General features: G+C 41.8%; 1 protein-coding gene across 2 annotated transcripts in view; it reads left to right on the top strand.

Annotated features, from left to right (window-relative positions):
- LOC134397207 (ATP-dependent translocase ABCB1-like) overlaps nucleotides 1-14,713 on the top strand; it is a 50,889-nt gene extending 36,176 nt beyond the window's left edge. For both annotated transcript variants that reach the window (XM_063123674.1, XM_063123665.1), the window contains 9 exons: nucleotides 1,984-2,067; nucleotides 3,567-3,770; nucleotides 6,253-6,353; nucleotides 7,485-7,625; nucleotides 8,959-9,115; nucleotides 11,350-11,547; nucleotides 11,958-12,164; nucleotides 14,149-14,295; nucleotides 14,413-14,713. In XM_063123674.1, the coding sequence (XP_062979744.1) occupies nucleotides 1,984-2,067; nucleotides 3,567-3,770; nucleotides 6,253-6,353; nucleotides 7,485-7,625; nucleotides 8,959-9,115; nucleotides 11,350-11,547; nucleotides 11,958-12,164; nucleotides 14,149-14,295; nucleotides 14,413-14,610 (1,437 nt within the window). In that variant the 3' untranslated portion in view covers nucleotides 14,611-14,713. The remainder of the gene's footprint in view (nucleotides 1-1,983; nucleotides 2,068-3,566; nucleotides 3,771-6,252; nucleotides 6,354-7,484; nucleotides 7,626-8,958; nucleotides 9,116-11,349; nucleotides 11,548-11,957; nucleotides 12,165-14,148; nucleotides 14,296-14,412) is intronic.
- Nucleotides 14,714-19,208: the final 4,495 nt, after the last annotated feature.

Here is a 19,208-nt window from a genome sequence, read left to right as displayed (position 1 = left end):
TCATGCCAAACAGCAACAGCTTCGGGAAGGGGGTTATTCCTGAATAACTGAGGGGTCATCCCTAGATCACCGCAGGAGTAGGTGAACATCATGTGGGACGGTAGGGACGATCTCGATATTATTCCAGAATAAATGGCTGGTGTAAATTAGGCCAAGGTCAAGGTAAACAGTGACTTCCATAAAAAGGTGCATGAAATTGTTAAACGAAGATTAAGCCCAACGAAGATGGAACTTGGGAAGTTGCTTTATTGAGTCAGATTATCAGTCCATCGAGCTTAGTATTGTCTAGATACTGGCCTCCAGGGTTTCAGACGGATCTTTTCCCAGCTCTACCTGGAGATGAACCTGAGATGTTGTATACGTGAATTCCCATTGACACATGACTGCTCTCAACATTTTAAGGGTTTCTTAAAATTAAGGATTTAAATGTGTTTTACAAGAAAGAGCACTCCTGTGTAGATTTCAATAATTTCTGATTGGAGAGATGCTGAGAAGGGATTTTGCAATCAAATGCTTAATAATTTGCTGATTTTGGTCATAAGGCTATAGAGGAAACTGAAAAGATGGTATAACCTACATTTCATTTTAGAGCAGTAAAGGCAAATAACAATCAAACTTCAGGATTCCTCTGTTATAGAACTCAACCTAATGACCTGGGTCTCATGTAATGGTTTGCTGCAGTCAAATGCCACTGCCATTTTCCACAATTCTGCAATTAGTTCTTGCATTAACTGTGGATTATATAACCCATAATTAACCCATAGTGCCTGGAGCCTTAGCTAGACCTAAGGTTTATCCGAGGATTGTCCTGGGGTCATCCTTGTTCATGTAAATGACACACAGGATATCCCAGGAGCAGGCAGGGACAACCCTGGGACGATCCCTGGATAAACCTTAGGTCTAGCTAAGGCCTGATTTTGAACATCACAAAATAACCTCCAATCAGGCCAATCAAAGTTGGCAGTGGCACATACAAGGCATGCAACCCAGTTTGTTTATTTATTTATTTATTACATTTTTATACCACCCAATAGCCAAAGCTCTCTGGGCGGATCACAAAAATTAAAACCATAATAAAACAACCAACAGGTTAAAAACACAAATACAAAATACAGTATAAAAAGCACAACCAGGATAATTGTAGGTTAACTAACTCAAGATTACATGTGAATGGGCCCAATATGTCTTTCTCAAAAATAAAGGTGGGAAATCACTCAGATGTTTGAAATAGCTAAATTTATTTATTTATTTATTTATTTATTTATTTATTACATTTTTATACCGCCCAATAGCTGAAGCTCTCTAAAAAGCATTATATCTTCATAAATAACAATTTGAAAAATGCAAATGGAAAAAGAAAGCTTCACTTCAATGAGGAGGATAAAAAGAGGGATCTTCCATCTTCTCAGGTTGCCTTCATATTTCCAAAAGAAGGAATTCCAGGTAGAACAAACTGAGCAGGGAGGATTGAACTGAGAACAGGATTTAGGCCTACATAGTCCCTCTCGTCTCTTCCATTCACTTTCATCTCTGTGGAGAGAAAAACTAAATGTGGAGATCTTGCCTTGAAATTACAGCAGGCACCATTTCTCAGATTGGTTATTCACCTCTTTCCACTGTGGGAGAGGGGTAGGTGGGGGACACACAACCTTGAGCCTTCCTCCTGATCTCTCTGGAAACAATGCCAGTGAGGGATTCAGATTGGCCCACAGAGTTTTGAGGATCAGGTTGTTAGGAATAGCTCTGGTATTGTCTAAATGAACACACACCTCTCATTGGCTAACCACAAACTAGAACAAAACACCAATATTTTATTTAAGGTAGAACCTCATCAGTATTTATCACAGGAATAGATGAAATAACCCTTGGTGCCTAGTTTAGTGAACCTTTAACTGCCCGTATGGTGTAATTACCAGCCATTCAGAGTTATCATGAGTCATATGCAGATGAAAACATTTTTTGAACCACCTTTTATGTTTTCAGGAAATTGGATGGTTTGATGACCATCGCAATGGCATTGGGGTTCTGTTAACCAGACTTGCAACAGATGCTTCTCAAGTCAAAGGGGTATGTTCTCTACTTATTGCTCATTGGATTCATTGAAATTGTTCTTGCAACAAGAAAGCAGCATTATAAATATGCTTTTGAAATGACCCAATATTTTAAATATCATGCAGTCACTGTCTTTTTCGTGTGACTGCTGTCAACAATTCAACTAGTTGTAAGCTGAATGTTCTAAAGCTAGCTGGTTCATTATAGTGTACACTTTAGGAGATTCAACCAGTCGAGAGAGAGCTTGTGGAAGGATGAGTTGCACTACTTAAATGCTCTTTGACAGAGACGCCTTTGGATAAGTTCTTTCCAATACTAAGAAAATGGCTTGTCCGCCAGCTATCTTCCTGGGTAGCATTCCCTGCTGACATCATATTGGCATGGAGAGATAGCTTTGCGTTCATCCCATGGTGTGTTTGTGATTACTAGTTCCAACTGACAATGGGCAACCTGTACAAAACTGCTCGTGTGTAGGACTACTGGATGGCTTTTCAAAAGGTTTAACAGCATGACTTGGCAAGAGCACAGCAACTGTATGGGTTGAGGCCAAAGGGAGAATATATGTTCATCATGCCTTCTTAGGGCTTGTTCAGACAGCACACTAAGCCATGGTTAGGCCACTAATGTTTTTGCAGCAATGTAGACATGGGGCATGTCTAGACCAGGGAAGGATCTCATGATATTCTGCTTCCTGGGAGGAAGGAGGGATGATGCGCCTGCCATTTTTTACTTTTTTTTTTAAACAGGAGATGAGTGCACTTGCGCTCCAACAGACCTGTAAGTTAAAAACAACAATACCCACTCCCTCTCCCCCCACCCCCGATGGGCACAGAGTGCCCGAAGAGTTCCATTCCCCATGCCTGGTTCCTGCCTCATTGCATTTACTCACGAGGAGGCAGGATGAAACTGGGGTGGGTGCCCACACACCTTCCACAGTCTTGGGACAATCCTGAGACTACGGGAAGAATCGGGCTAAAAGTGGTCGCACTTATCCCAGGGAAATGGAGGGCTCAGCCCTCCCTGCTCCCAGGATCCCCTGTCTCAGGGATGATCCCGGGATGATCCCCGGGGTAAACACTGGTCTAGACATGCCCTTGGTCTGGGTTCACACAATCACCACAGCCCATTGTGGCTTAAGCTGCAGTAGTTTATGGTGCATGCAGGCCACCATTTTTAAAATGCCATTGCAGCAGGTGCGCACTGCAGCCTATTGTGCTGTGCAAACCCAGGCAGTATGGGATCAAACAACCCTTGGACAACCCATTGTTTTTTCCGGAATTATCTAAGGGTGGTTTGCTTGCATGTTCAAAATGATGACCAGTACATGCTGCAATGGCTTAAATAGGCCTCAGTGGGCTGTGGTGATCATGTGAAAAGGCCCATATAGTTTAGTAAGATGTTGAAATTTTTAGATTCTATTTAAATGTGTAGCTTTGAAATTATTTTCCTTAAAGATATTCTTTAAGCCAAAAATCGAGATCTCCAAATGTGTATTTTGTTTTTTGTTTTTTAAGGCTACTGGAAGTCGACTGGGCTTATTAACCATGACTATCGTCACGCTTGTGACATCTATTGTTATTGCTTTTGTATATAGCTGGCAATTAACATTGCTTATCCTGGCCTCTATACCTTTCATCGCTGCTGCAGAGGCTATTAGTCTTAAATCAATGACTGGTCATGCAGCAAAGGATCAGAAAGCCCTTGAAGAAGCTGGAAGAGTAAGTTCTCCATATGTAGAATGCATGGCTATGATTACGATGGGGATGAGGAACATGTAGTCCTCCATATGTTGTTGAACTCCAGTTCTCATTGGTTCCAGCCATCATGGCAGTGGTCTGGAATGATGGAAGCTCCCTGGGAAGTTGTCAGTTCCCCATCCCTGGGTTAAGTCCATGGTGGTGACCGTGGGCACTACATCCAGCAGTGTTCCATCTGTCAGGGATGCTTTAGGGTGGATTCCTGCATTGAGCAGGGGGTTGGACTTGATGGCCTTGTAGGCCCCTTCCAACTCTGCTCTTCTATGATTCTATGATTCTAGTTTCTATTCATGTCAAATGATGCTTCTCCAGAAGCCCCTTCATTTCTTTATTATTTTAGGTATTGTATGCCTGTAGTTCTTCAAACCTGATCACAATGCAGTTTATTATTAATGCACATGTTCAGACTAAACACACTAAAACGCACTCAAACAAACTAACAGTTAAAAACACACCAGATAAAAAAAGCCGTGAGAGTCCATTCAGGGTTCTCACATGCTGCACATCACACAGAAATGAAAGAACAACTCCCCACACCATTTTTGGATACCCCAAGATGCCAAATCAGATCCGGCCATGGGCGTAGCTACCCTCCAAACCTAGCAGAAGGGAGACAGTGACTTTCCCCAAGGTGCTCAGGATGGTATGCTTTGGATGGTATCACAGGAATTGGACTGCAGGACTGATTGTCCAGATAGCCCCTAGAAAATTGTACTTCAGAGTTTGAGGAACTATTTCTACCTAAGTTTGGGCATGCTGCATCTGGCCCTCTGAAGGATATATCTCCAGTGTATCCTTCAGAGTAAGTTCCAAACTCTTATGGGTTCTGGATAGCCCAAAAGGCATATGAAAGAGGGCAGACCCACTGAATTTTGATGAAGCTGTGTGTTAACTTTTCCATTTGCTCAGCTTACATGAAAGAGATTCTTTCAAGAGCAGGGAGGTTACAGGTGTGTGTGGGGTGGCAAGTGAGCAAAGGGAAGAGAAAGGTAGAGTGAGAATACGGCAGCTTTGTATTGCCTCCCTCGTGTGATCTCTCACCTCTCCCTCCTTCCTTCTTGAAGCAACACGTTTATTGGGTAAGCAGGTGACAAGGAAAGCGTTGCAGCAGTGTCATGTTTTCTCTTCCTGCTGAGCAGGAAGAAGCTCTGAGTCATTGTTTCGCCTCCTCTCCTTATAAGGAAAAACGGAGAGCAGCAGGAGAGAGGTGTGTGGGTATAGAAGAAGTAAAGATCTGGGGCGGATCTACACTAGTCTTATACCGTTGCTAGCGTCCCTTTCTAACGTGGTTCTCTGTATGGGTTCTCTGTAGCTGTAACGTTACTGCAGGGCACATTGTTAAATCCTTTCGTTGTTCTCCCTCCCTCTGAGCATAGCAGAGTTGCTGGGTTTGCTCCGCCCACTGCCTGCCTCATTCCTAGCCAGCAGTGCAGGGCAATAGTCATAAGCACACACAAGCAGCAAATCTAGATGATGAACACAGAGCTAGGAGGAACCTTTGTGAAACGTACATTTTTCAGACTTTTGCATTTAAAAATAAGTGGAGGATAAAGAATTTTAAATGCCTTTGCTCTTCGTGAACTTTTAGGTTTTAGTATTCTTTTGTCTTTAATGCATTTATATCCACCCTTCCTCTAAGGTGCTCAGGGGGCACAGATGGTGCCTCCCACATGTCTTATAATAATAATAGTAATTTCTTACCCACCTCTCCCTCTGGATCGAGGTGGGGAACAACATCAAATACAAAAGTTATTTTAATAATGTATTAGTTTTATATGTTTTTAATCCATTTTATGTATTTTATAATATATCTCAAAATACTATAAAATACATAAAACTGATTAAAAACATATAAAACTAATACATTATTTAAATAACAGCCAGACATCTTAAAATTCGACTGGGTAGGCCTGCCAGAAAAGATCAGTCCTTATCCTAATAACAATGTTATGAAGCTGGTTAGACTGAGAGAGGGACTGGCCGCAAGTCACCCAGTGAGATGCACAGATGAGCAAGAATTTAAAACCTACTCCCACAAGACGTAATCCAACATTCCAACCACTAGACCACATTGCAACTATCCTTCCCAAATACTTAGTGTTGAAAATGCTGGGTAGACAGATGCACCACCACCATCTGAGGCTTCTATGAAGATTAAAAGACCCAAGGATGCTGTTCTCCCAGCTCCTTATAAGACTTTTGGGAGGCTGCTGTATCAGGGCTGTGGGTTGGTATCAGCACAAGCACATGACCTCTAGTATTGTGTCAGTGCCCAGACTGGGGCCTTGGTATCCTGGCCCACATGCTGTTGTGCTTTGCGCAGTACTTGTAAGACGATGATGTTAAATGTCTCACAGAGAGCAGCTCGCCTTTAGGTGTTTGTTTTTTTTAGTAAAGGAGGTGTTTTTTTAAAGCCTTATATCTCCTTCTTTCCCAAATTTAGATTTCAACAGAAGCTGTAGAAAATATAAGAACTGTGGTTGCATTAACAAGTGAAGACAGATTTTTTGAGACGTATAAGATAAGCTTAGAAGCTCCATACAGGTAACCTTTGAATGCAAGTTCTTCTACTTTCCAGACTTCCTTTTGTTTCTTAATTACACCTTTCACTCACACTCAAACACACACACACACACACAAATTCTAGCGCATAATTACTTTTTAGACTTCTGAAAATCTAACTGAAAAAAACCTAACCTTGTCCCACTATTCCCTCACAGTTTCTTTAGCTTTTGTAGCCCTTTAAGGCCCACATTTATGACGTTTGCAGTGCCTACATGATACCAACTGAAAGGATTCAGTTGTAGGATGTGCAATGGCTGATGAGTAATGGCAGAACTCTGCACGCATTTGGTTTTAGCATGCCACTGCTAGAAGGTCTTTACAGCTGTCTGTAGGGGCACGCTACAAGTTAGTACATGCAGAGTCCAGTATCTAACCAGCCTTATTTGTGGCACCAGCAGTTCTGAAATTTTGCTTAGAAAAAAATTCATTTTATTGAGTTTTGGTTGTTCAAAAGTAGCTAGTTTCAAATGACTCCCACAGTCTTTTTTGTAAATTGTGGAAAAGGGAGGAAGTGCTATTTCACTTATATCTACTGTGTGGACAGTTTTACTGATTGAACTATAGTCACTTGGAGCATGAGCCAAACTGGTTTAACCTGAGTAAAGTATATTCAGTGTGCAGTGGGCCAGCAGCAGGCACCTGCCCAGTGCCTGAGCTCTCCTTGCTCTGCTCCCATAATCATCTCAGATATGCATATTGGACACCATGTGTAAGTGGTATACATATAGAGAGTCCAACTGCAATAGACTTGAATACCTGTAATATTGGCTCACTCTATCTTACAGGTAGGAATTACAAGTTATTTGGCGTACACAATTCGTTTGTATATATGTTTGTATTTGCTTCTTGTAGGATATGTCTATTGTGTATAGATGAACCATATCTTAAGCTGCAAAGGGTACAACAAAAATGGGACAGCAGGAGCAGTTCCATTGTCCCACCAAGGATTGATGGTTCATGTGTGGCTAGGACAAGGGTTGTTTTTAAGAGCTTACTAGCATTGCATTTATGTTTTACTGTGAAAGTAAAAAGCTTGAGAGGCAGAAACTTTGCTGCTCATTTTTGTTTCATGAAGATTGTGATTCATTTTCATTGGCCTTCTGTTATCAGGGACTCCCTGAAGAAAGCTCCCATTAAAGGACTCACATATGGCATTGCCCAAAGTTCGAACTTCTTTATAAATGCTGCAGTCTTCCGATTTGGAGCATGGCTTATTGCCCATTGTTTCATTAACTTTGAACAACTGTATATGTAAGTGTATTTTCTGAGTTTCTAAAGACCTATTCTATGGCAAAGAATTCAAAACAGGAATAATGTGCAAATCTTTATACACAGCGGTGTGTGTGTAGCGTCTGGTATAAGTTCTGATCTTCCTTGTCGTTCACAGATGCAGACACAAAACAGATGATGAATATATAAATTGCTAATAATAAGTATAGCTATGTGGAATCTCTAAGTTCCGAAGCAGTAGACTACTGAATGCTAGTTGCTAAGGAGCAACAATCTGGGCTTCCCCAGAGTATCTAGCTGGTCACTGTGGGCAACAGGATGCTTGACTAGAGAGGCTTTGGTCTGATCTGATGTGCGTAAGATCTTATTGTCAGTATCTGTTGCCAACTCCTTGGACCATGTCTATTTTATTTATTTATTTGTTGCATTTTTCTACCACCCAATAGCTGAAGCTCTTTGTGTGAGAGAGCACATGGAGACCTGAACTCTGGTAAAAAGTTCAGGTCTCCATGCGCAATGATTCCATGATGGAAAGTCCACTGTTCTAGAGAGGTACAAAGAGAAAGATGGACATTTCTTTCCTGGATTTGTCCTTTTCTATGCTTTGGTCAAGATAAGGGATAATGTTCAATTCCTTCCTCTGCCCGATATAACAGAATAAGCTGGTTTTCACATTAAAGGACCTAAGAACATAAGAGCCATGCTGGATCAGACCCAGGGCCCATCTAGTCCAGCATTCTGTTCACACAGTGGTCAAACACATAGCTATGGGAATCCACAAACAGAATATGAATTCAACCGCACCCTCCCACCCATGTTCCCCAGCAACTAGTGTACATTTGTTCTTATTGGTAGATCATTGGTAGAACTTGAGCACTGAAAAAGTAATAAATACTTTGCATAGTAACACTTCTGGAGAGTCACTGCACAATCTTGAATGTATCTACTCAGAAATAAGACCCCCTGAATTTAATGGGACTTACTCCCAGAAGAGTATGTCTAGGATTGTAGCCTCAAATATGTTTTCTTTATTTAAATAAGCTTGCATAGTTTGACATCCTTTTACTACAAACAATTTATCATCATAGTTAGATTACGGACAGCGGCTTTCCCCCAAGTTTATCTTGTGAACAGATAAATGATTATTGAGTGTCAGGTGTCATGTAGGTAGTTACAGCACGTAGTAATAGCACAAGCCCTGCTAAAAGGGGCTTCCTATATAAAACTCAGTTCATAATAGCACTGTTTATTTGCAGTTGACTCTAGAGACATGTGTTATGTTAGACTCTTAACAGTCAAGAGTATATATTTTGTATTCTAATATAGCAACGTAATGCCTGTATTTTGTTTCCAGAACCTTCACTGTAGTGATTTTTGCTGCTATGACTGTTGGTCAGGCTAACTCCCTTGCACCAGATTTTGGCAAATCAAAGGTTTCTGCCCAAAGAATTTTTCTGCTTTTGGATCGGAAGCCGCCAATTGATAGCTATAGTGAAGAAGGTGAAAAATTGGTAAGGTCTTACAGAATACTGCTTTTTATGCTAGTGTATTTTAATACATTAAATGGACTCTTATATTTCTCACATAGCTGTAGTATTAATAATCAGCAATTCTATTATATGTTTTGGTCTCTGTAAATTTGATTTGAAAAATTCTTATAAGCAACCTGGTTAATTTTCCATCCTTAATAAGATAGAAAAGTATCGCCTACACCCTCATTAGAAATTAAAATGTTGTGGTTCCCTTTGATTACAGGATTATGAAAAAAAAAATCCCAAATCTCGTGATTTCAGAAAGAAGTTTATATTAATACCTGGAATACGTTGAAAGCAAATCCAACAAGAACACTACCACAAAATGTAGTGGTTGCCACCAATTTGGATGGCTTTAAAAGGGGGTTGGATAGATTCCTGGAGGCAAAGGCTATCAGTGGCTACTAGCTCTGATGGTTGTGTGCTATCTCCAGTATTTGAGGCAGTAAGTCTGTGTGCACCGGTTGCTGGGAAACATGGGTGGAAGGGTGCTGTTGCACCATGTCTTGCCTTGTTGGTCCCTGGCCGATGGCTGGTTGGTCACTGTGTGAACAGAGTGCTGGACTAGATGGACCTTTGGTCTGATCCAGCATGGCACTTCTAATGTTCTTAACAGAGGGTTGGTTTCAGCCAAGGTTAAACACTTTTACAACTACACTCCTAAACACTCTGATCAGGACAAAGATGGGAAACTTGTGTGCCTCTAGTTGCTTTTGGACTACAACTCCCATTACCCCTGACCAACTACCATGCTGTCTGAGGCTGATGGGAGCTGGAGTTCAACAACATTTGGATTGCAACAGGCTCTCCACTCCTATATTGGGGAATAAGCCCTATTCAACACTGTAGAGCTTACTTCTGAGTAAGCATGCATTGGATTTCTTTGCAAGTACCTTTGTTTCCAATGGAAAATTTAAGCACATGCTTAAATGAGTCTTTTGTATGAGTCCTAAAAGTGCTTCACTTTGGATGGATTGTCTCCACTCCCTCAACCCCCTCCCCAGTACACACACGAAAATGCAAAGGACCTTTCATCCTTTACTTTGCTGATGCACAGTTGTGCATCTCCAGTTTATAGAAACAGAGATCTGCTGTGTTCCCTGACAGTTTGCTTTAATGGGGTGAAATGGGTGGATACTTAAGAACTATCATGCTGCCCAGTTTCATCTCTTTATCTTTAAAAATGACTGAGGTGTAAGCATTTTGTTAATTGTCATAGGCAAATAGAACAGCTGACTGTCAAACTTTTAAAAATTCCTAAAAAATCAAGGGATAAAAGGATCTGCTTCAGACACGATATGTCTATATACCTCCCTAAGAGCTATCATGGTGCCAAGTTTCATCTCTTTATTTTTCATTACTTAAGCATTTTGGTTAATTGCCTTAGGTTATAATGAAACAGTTATCCGAAAATGGGACGGAGCTCTGAACGATCTTCACTCCACACTGTGGGTATCTGATGATTTTAAAAATGTCCCCTAACTGCACCAAAAGTTCAGAGCTCTGTCGGACCCTCAGATTTTCAGCGTGGTGTGCACAACCCTATTGAATACAGAATCTGCTTTCAGTTGATGGAAGGACTCTTCTCATGAAAGATGCTGCTGCCTAATTTTCAGCAATTCCCCTTCTCCTCCACGCCACACCTCAACCCTATCAGCAGGGTCCCGGACCCTCTATGTAGCATTTTCAGGGGGTTGGAGTGGCTGCTGTGGGGAGAAGGAAGTCCACTTCCACCAGCCCAGTTGCATGTGCTTAAATCTGGATCCAACCCTTACTGGCATCAGCTCAATTACTAATCCCTAAGAACTGGCTTCATTAAGAAGCTCCTTTAATGGAGATATGGCTTGCTAAAACATCCCTACATAAATAGTCAAACTAATATATTAGAAATATATATTTCCTAAGAGGCTTAGATCACCCTCCCCCAACCTGGTGCCCTCCAAATGCTTTGGACTACAACTCCCATCAGCCCCAGGCATCGTGACCAGTGGTCAGGGATAATTGGAGATGAAATCCAAAATGTCTGGAGGGCATCAGGTTGAGGAAATCTGGTTTACATAGTTGGAAAGTTTGGGTTCAAATTTATAAATGTGATGTCTTGTTTTCCAGAATTATTTCTAATGGAAAAACTCAGAAATTCTGTTGGAAAATGATATGTGAAATCATAATAGTACATTTCTGTGTTCATTTGTCTTTCCACCCCCTCCCCATAGGAGAAATTTGAAGGCAACATTGAATTAAGGGACATCCATTTTGTATATCCAACCAGAGCAGAAGTTCAAGTTTTGCAAGGCCTCAGTATCAAGGTTAGCAAAGGGCAGACTCTGGCGCTGGTGGGGAGCAGCGGCTGTGGCAAAAGCACCTCCATTCAGCTTCTGGAGAGATTCTATGACCCGGGATCAGGACAAGTGGTGAGTCAGAGGCTTTTTCTGCACCCTAGCTGAGAATAGATATTTCATCAAAATGTTCCTTCAGCAAATGGTTCCCTCTGCCAGCCAGAACTGGTTCCCTCTGGCCTTAGCTAGACCTAAAGTTTATCCTGGGATCTTCCCGGGGTCATCCCTGTTCATGTAAATGACACACAGGATATCCCGGGAGCAGGCAAGGACGACCCTGGGACAATCCCGGGATAAACCTTAGGTCTAGCTAAGGCCTCTGTCTGTAACTACTTTTCTGTGTGGATTATTTGTTGTGTGTCTCCACATTTACCCCCGAGTGGAGCTGAGGTGGAGGAAGTGTGATCCATACAAGCAAATGGCCCAGAATGAGGCATCATGGGAAGGCTGTTTTCCATTTTCTTTACTTCCCTTTCTGCTTGCAGTTTGCAGATGGAGTGGACACCAAATCCCTGCATATCCAGTGGCTAAGATCCAGGCTGGGCCTTGTGCAACAGGAACCTATTCTGTTTGACTGCAGCATTGCAGAGAATATCCAGTACGGAGACAACAGCAGGGTTGTCAGCCAGGAAGAAGTTGAGGAAGCCGCTAAAGCAGCCAATATTCACAACTTTATATACAATCTCCCAGAGGTAAAGATGTCCTTACATTATCCAACACTCTCTTTCTCCATGAGAATACACAGCATATCTAATGGACAGCTCAATAAAAAAGGAGCAATGTTTTCTGAAGTCCTACTGCTGTTCTTCCCCTTAAAAAGTCTAGCAAAAGTTCAGTATGCCTACCACTGTCTTCTAACAAACACCTGAAGTTAATAGGGAGTTCTTCTAATCTGGCATTTAATTTAATCTTTACTTTAGTGGTGTTCAAGAAGCTGTTTAAACTTTATTTTTTTCACACACTCTTAAGATTTTCAGCATTTTCCCATGGTTGCTAAAATGCCTGCTGATTGTTTTCAGCTAGATGAAGAAGTTGGCTTCGTCAGTTCTTCATTTTTTACATGAAGTTTCAATGAAACATGAAAACTCCATTATTCCTTTCTGCTTCCTCATCCATATAAATATGCTGAACATGTAGTGAAATTAACCATATAGCCATACAAATTACTTTTCATTGTAAGTTCACTTTTGGATGGTTGAATCTGTAAGAAGAATTGAGGGACTGGGAGAGTGAAGGAATTTCTCTGTGTGTGTGTGTTTTCATGTAAAAAATGTTCATGCACACTTTTTCTTAGCTTTGAATGTTTCACTGAGCATAAGAAGAGCCTTACTGGATCAGACCAAGGATCCATCTAGTCCAGCACTCTGTTCCCACAATGGCAAACCAGCTGTCAACCAGGAACCAAGCAAGCAGGACACAGGTGCAATAGCCCATGTTCCCCAGCAACTGTGGTATTTTAAAGCCATCAATTTGGTGGTCATCACCACATCTTGTGGTAGCAAATTCCATAGCTTGACTATGTGCTGTGTGAAGAAGTTCTTACTTTTATCTGTCCTGAATCTCCTACCAATCAGCTTCTTGAGATGACACCTGGGAGACGGAGAAAAATGTCTCCCTATCCACATTCTCCACACCATGCATAATCTTGTGGAATGCCTTTGTAGAGAAAATTCCTTTTACTTTACCTTATGAACTAATGTAAGATGGAAATTAGAATTTCCAGCATGACAGCTAACAAGATCTGCTTGCTGTACTCCAAACTTACTGAATACCTCATGAAAGAAGCTGCTTCCAGGCATACTGTTTCTCTAGAGAATTGGGTATTGGCTATCCTTCCTGTTAACCTTTCTCTCCCAAGGAAGGTTAACAGGAAGGATTCCCAATCCCCCTTTATAATGATTAATGCCAGGTCAAGCATTATAAGTTTGACTGTAGAATGAAGTATCAAACCCACCTTCCATTGAAGCACATTGCAAAATGTTCATGCATTTTAATGGAGCATGGTTACAGTATGCATTTTTATGGAGCATGGTTACAGCTTTCTAAGTTAATGCTAAATATGGTACAATTGTTGTTGTCTCCTTTATTTCTAACTAGTGAGCAGACCCAGCTTTGCATGTGTTCGAATAGCCCTTAGTTTCATTAAGCAAAGTTTTCGGACAAGGACTGTAGCTGGCAGAGTTGGCCACATTGTGCCCACTGATCTAAGTGAAACCATGCCCACTGGCACCCCCCAGGCATGGCCCCTTCCATGGTGCATCTCTTTAGCTCCTTTAGCCTCCATTTTCTTGAGTTGGGACAGCAGGGGTGGGTAGCAGCCATATTACTCTGCTCCTGAGACTACTCTGCCCTGCCTTCGAACTGTGTCAACTGCAAAGTTGTGTATTGCTTAGCCACCTAGTGACTGAAGGTAGTACTGCAGGATTTAAAAACATTGATGTATTTAAATTAATTTTATGTGCACATTGCTAGGGTCTCCTTAGTATGCATGCCAAGCTTCAGGTGTCTATATTTCAGGCCCTGATTCTATGGCAGAGACCGAAAAGGAAACATCTTCCTTTATTGTTAAAGATTTGCAAAACCTTGATGCAGCATGTCTCATTGGAGCTACAAATACCATCTTGCAACTGCAATTTCTCGCACAGCCCATGGTCTTGTCTTTTTTAAAAACTACAGAAGTACAATACCCGCGTAGGTGATAAAGGAGCGCAGCTTTCGGGAGGCCAGAAACAAAGAATTGCCATTGCTCGTGCCCTGGTCCGGAAACCAGCAGTTCTGCTTCTGGATGAAGCCACATCGGCTCTTGACACAGAAAGTGAAAAGGTTAGTAAATCTTCACCTTGTTTCCTATAGGACATGTAAGAAAGAGATGGCTGGTTTTAAATTTTCTAAGGAGGGATCATTGTGAAGGTGTCTTTTGTCTTTTGCACCTGACTGCAGATTGTCCAGCAAGCTTTGGACCACGCCAGAAAAGGTCGAACCTGCATCGTTATTGCTCACAGGTTGTCAACAATCCAGAATTCGGACATCATTGCAGTGATCCGGAATGGCAAAGTCATGGAACAGGGAACTCACAGCCAGCTGCTGGGACTGAAGGGATTCTATTATGAACTTGTCAATGCACAAGTAGCTCATTAGGCTATAAGATCTGTCCTGTGTCTAGAGCCAGAGACAGGATGTAGGGAAAGTTACGGCTAAGGCACAAAGGGCTGAAAGAAGTCTTCTGTATGTTACAGGCGGCTTTGGGCTTACGTTTGTCAAGGAGCAGTCCCCACTACTCCATCGCCTCCCAGACATAGCAAACAACTTTTGAAACTGAAGGGACAATGATATGGGGAGAGGGGGAATGAAATATCCTGTTCAAAGGCAGGGTGGGGGGAGAGTCAAAAAGACGACTAGGCATGGTCAAGCCTATTATGAAGGCTGGCTGGGCCATGTTTCTCTTCCCACTGTAGGGACATATATTAAAGGCTTTATGGGCATTTTCCAAATCCTCTTTCTTAAGCATTTTTAATGATTTCTTACAATGTTATCCTGCCTTTCTTTCAAAGAGCTTAAGGCAGCATACATGGCTCTCCCCATCGCACTGTATCCTCACAACAATCCAGTGAGGTGGGTTTGGTTGAGAGGTCCAAGGTCATCCAGTGAGATTCATGGTGAGTGGAGAATGTGATCCTGGTTGTCCCCAACTGTACTCCATTGCACAACACTGGCTCTCTAGTCTAATATCATTATCACAGGAAGAATATTTGAATATCAAAATTAGCGGTACTGAAAGGTCTATATTTAGTGGATTTTACAGATCATCTTTCTATATGCAACGGACAGATTCTTTTCCTAAATGCACTGCCCATTAAAAATAGTGTTTTCAGTTCATTGCTAATTTTCCTATATGTAATGGGAATAATGCACAAAAATACCCCCCCCCCAAAAAAAATCATTGCTTGCCTAAACATTAAAGCCCATTCGTATGGCTATGTGGAGATGTGGGTGGAAGGGGGCAATAGATCTCCTCCTTCCCTATGGTGCAGCCAGCCCAGAAAACCATGCTGCCTGCTGAGAGCACCCTCAGGGCTCAATGAGCATCACTGGTTGGTCACTGAGGTAGGGCGGGGCAGGCCTAGGATAATCTTCAAAGGTTTTAAAGTCCTGCTTCCCTCCCCATACATGATATGCAATACTGTGTTCTAAAAGATGTTTCATCAATGGGAAGAGGCAATATTCAAGAAGTATTGCTGGGATCTCGAGGGGGAAAGAGTACTGTGAGGAACTGAAAGACAAGGGTACAGGTACAAATGTCCTACAAGTGATGGCTCTTACCCAGCAGCTCCCTGTGAGGGGTCATGATCCCAACATGCAGCTCCAAAGCTGCAGTTGACTACTGAGCAGTTGAAGATAGAGTCAGAATCAAGAAGAGGAAACCAATCACAATGAATGGCTTGTAGGGACAAAATAAAAACTTTCCTGGTTTGTGCCATATTCTGAAGTGCCAGGCATTTGGGTGTTTGGTCTAAGACTACAAGGTGTTTCTGCTGGTATGCTCATTGGAATCTGCAAGAAGAAACTCTTCAGCTGGGTTGCATATTAAGACTTGTGATATGAAGCTCCTGGCCATGGAAAGTCTGTGGAATGCAAGCCTCTTAAGGTTGAAGGGTGCTTTGACCTCCACTGCTAGAAACTATTTCATTACTGCTCTGCAACCATCAGATTGTCACTGTGACTCAGCATTTTTGTAAACATCAATGCCACAAGAATTGAGAAATGTAATGCTAAAATTCAAGGTGGGTGGGTGAAAGGAGAAGACTTATTTCCATAACCTGTTTTTATACATAATGTCCCTTGACCCAGATGCAGTAACCTGTACCCTACAAAAATGTCAGCTATTCTAGTGCTTTGGAAATAAAAGGACAAACAGGTTTTGCTGGTCTTTTACATCACAATCCTATGTGCGTAGTTCCAGTGGTTTGAGTGGGACTTATTCCCATGTAAGTGTGTGTAGGTTTGCAACATCTTCATCTAAAATAAAAGTGAAGGACTCATTCTGTGAAATCCAAGCCTGTACAACCACTTCGATTCATGGTTATCAAAGGTGAGGCAGGGCAGTTGAGGAGTATCATGCACTATAGATTATGTCCCTTTGTCTGCCTAAAACTGTGGATGTTGGTAACATGAAAAGGCAATATGGCCCCTGCTATTAATTAGTTGCTGGTTGGGGCATTTGAGCTCCAGGTACAGATGTTGAATTGAACATCAATACTTGCCTCAATGTTCACCCAAGTCCATTTACTAGACTGTAAAAAAGATGTCCACTCTGGATTCCACTGCCTGGAAGGAGTAACATGAACCAAGTGACCAAGTCAGGCATCCCTTTTTGAACATGGGGCAAGGGTGAGAGGAACCCGCCCACAGCAAATGAGACTTGAATTGGACAATATATTTTAAGCAGGATTTGGACTTCTAAAAATAGTGGCAGTTCAAACTGGCATGGATCACAGTTCAGACCTGCATGCCATGGGCAGCGTTCACATCCCTAACAGTCAGATCGTCTGCACTGTCAGTTTTGATCATTTCAATCAGCCTCTTCTTTCTCCCAAGCCTTTCTCTGCCCACATGTGGTGGGGAATCCCCAAAGAGAGGGCATATGATGGTAACCTGTGGGTAATTTTGATCACCAGTTCAGGGAAGGGAAGCTTGGGTTCATTGCCTCCCCTGTTTCCCTAGAGGCCACTTCAAAGCTGACACTGCCTGACAACCATTTACTTGACACTATGCACTCAGTTCAAATCTAAGTATTGGAGCTGCTGATGGATTCCGAGATCTAGCCAAGGAAACTCCACACAGAGCACCTGTTCTATGCCTGGTTCCTGATCCAGCAATGGGATCTGCAGAAAACTGTGCTTCTATGTACAGATCACTGCTGCTGGATTAAGGCAAAATGCTTCAATTGTTATCTAAATAACCTGCTGTTACAGTCCATGTGTGGCCTATTGCAATAAAATATGCTTTGTGTGTGTGTGTGGTCGTGTTTTTTTTCAAACTTCTACTTTATGTATTACTAATACACTCTGGGCTCAACTACACCAAGCAAGATATTCCACTATGAAAGCGGTATGAAAGAGGCATATAAAAGGCAGGAGCCACACTACTGCTTTATAGAGGCATTGAAGTGCACTGCAGGATCTACAGTACACTACTGCTTCATAGTTGTACCGAAGTGCACTGACAACTGTTGGGACCCATGACACATCTACACTAAGCAGGATATAACACGATGAAAATGGTATATGGTATGTGTCATAGTGTGACTCCTGCCTTTTATATACCACTTTCATACCATTTTCATAGTGGAATATCCTGCTTGGTGTAGATGAGCCCTCTGTCATAAGCCCAGACACCATTTTAATTTACTGTAAATTAAATGCACAGCAGCCTCGGTGCACACAAAACATGAAATTGAATGGGCCACTTTCATGATAAAGAAGCCAATACATAATGTGATTTATTTCCAATACTTGGCAAAAGAATTCAACATTGAATATGTAGAGTCCTGCATATTAAAGGCTCACAGTTGAATTTGTTTATAAATCTTGCTTCACACCTCTTTTGAGAACTAAAGCATTTTCCCCATGTGTTTCTACCAATCCTTTAAGTTTTATTTTCCCAGTATTTTTCTTTTAAACCACAATATTTGCAGTGCTTTTTACTTTTGAATGAACTTACATGATCTGAAATCACACATTTGTTGATCTTTTCAATATATACCCCATCATTCACTCTTCTGCAGAACTCAAAGTATCTTACAAAATGAAATATTAACTATAGAAATATTTCAAACAGCCATGAAACAAGAGAACTATTGATACATCTGCGTTTTAAAAACCACATAACTTAACTGGATTTCTATATTAAAGTATTGTGGGGGTGGGATTGAGCCCTCTTTATTGACTTTCATCATGGAGGAAGAAAGGAGCAGGAATTTATGGAGTCTTGATTGTGATAATGGGCAGTACACCTGCTTCTTTCCTCCATGACTTTCTCGGCAAATATGGGGAGAGGAAACACAGGGCAAATTTGGATGACCTATGGTCAGCTTGAGGCCATCCCACAGCCCTCACAGACCTTCTCTATGACTCATGTAGATGCCCAAGTTACCACCCCTGCTGCTGTTGAATTCTACCTGCCACTTAATGTTGTGATTTTCTTGACCCAAGCGAAGAACAAAATGGTTCCTGCTCCTATTCCATGTACAAAAGCTGATTGGACTGGAGGATGAATAATTCTTTAAGACGATCAGGCAGAATGCTAAAGTATGGGATATTCACAGGCCACATAGCACACAGACATTTCTCCACCACCCTGATACCACCTCCCAACATCAGTCACCTGAGGTGACTGCCTCACTCTGCCTGATGGTAGGCCTGTCCTTGGATGGGAAGGCATGGAGGGAGAGTCATCCACATATATCTCCTTTTTCATGAAGAACACACTTCTCCCAGGCTACCACACAGCAGTTTGGCAGGCTGCAAAGGATAAGCTTTCTCCGTGCTAGGATGCAACCCCCTCTTTCAGACCATAAAGTGAAACGGCATCTGTGAGCAGGTTAAAAATTGTGTCGCTATGAGATGGAAATGATAACAAATGCAAAGAATATGGGCCCCTCTAGGATATGATTAAAGAGAGCTATGAGATAAGGTTTAAGGATATCTAAGATTTTTAGGGAAAGAATCCCTGTTAAA

Source organism: Elgaria multicarinata, chromosome 1, assembly GCF_023053635.1.
Source record: "Elgaria multicarinata webbii isolate HBS135686 ecotype San Diego chromosome 1, rElgMul1.1.pri, whole genome shotgun sequence".
Classification (NCBI taxonomy): domain Eukaryota; kingdom Metazoa; phylum Chordata; class Lepidosauria; order Squamata; family Anguidae; genus Elgaria; species Elgaria multicarinata.
The sequence above is the reverse complement of the archived record's forward strand: the minus strand, read 5'-3'. Positions and strand labels throughout refer to the sequence as shown.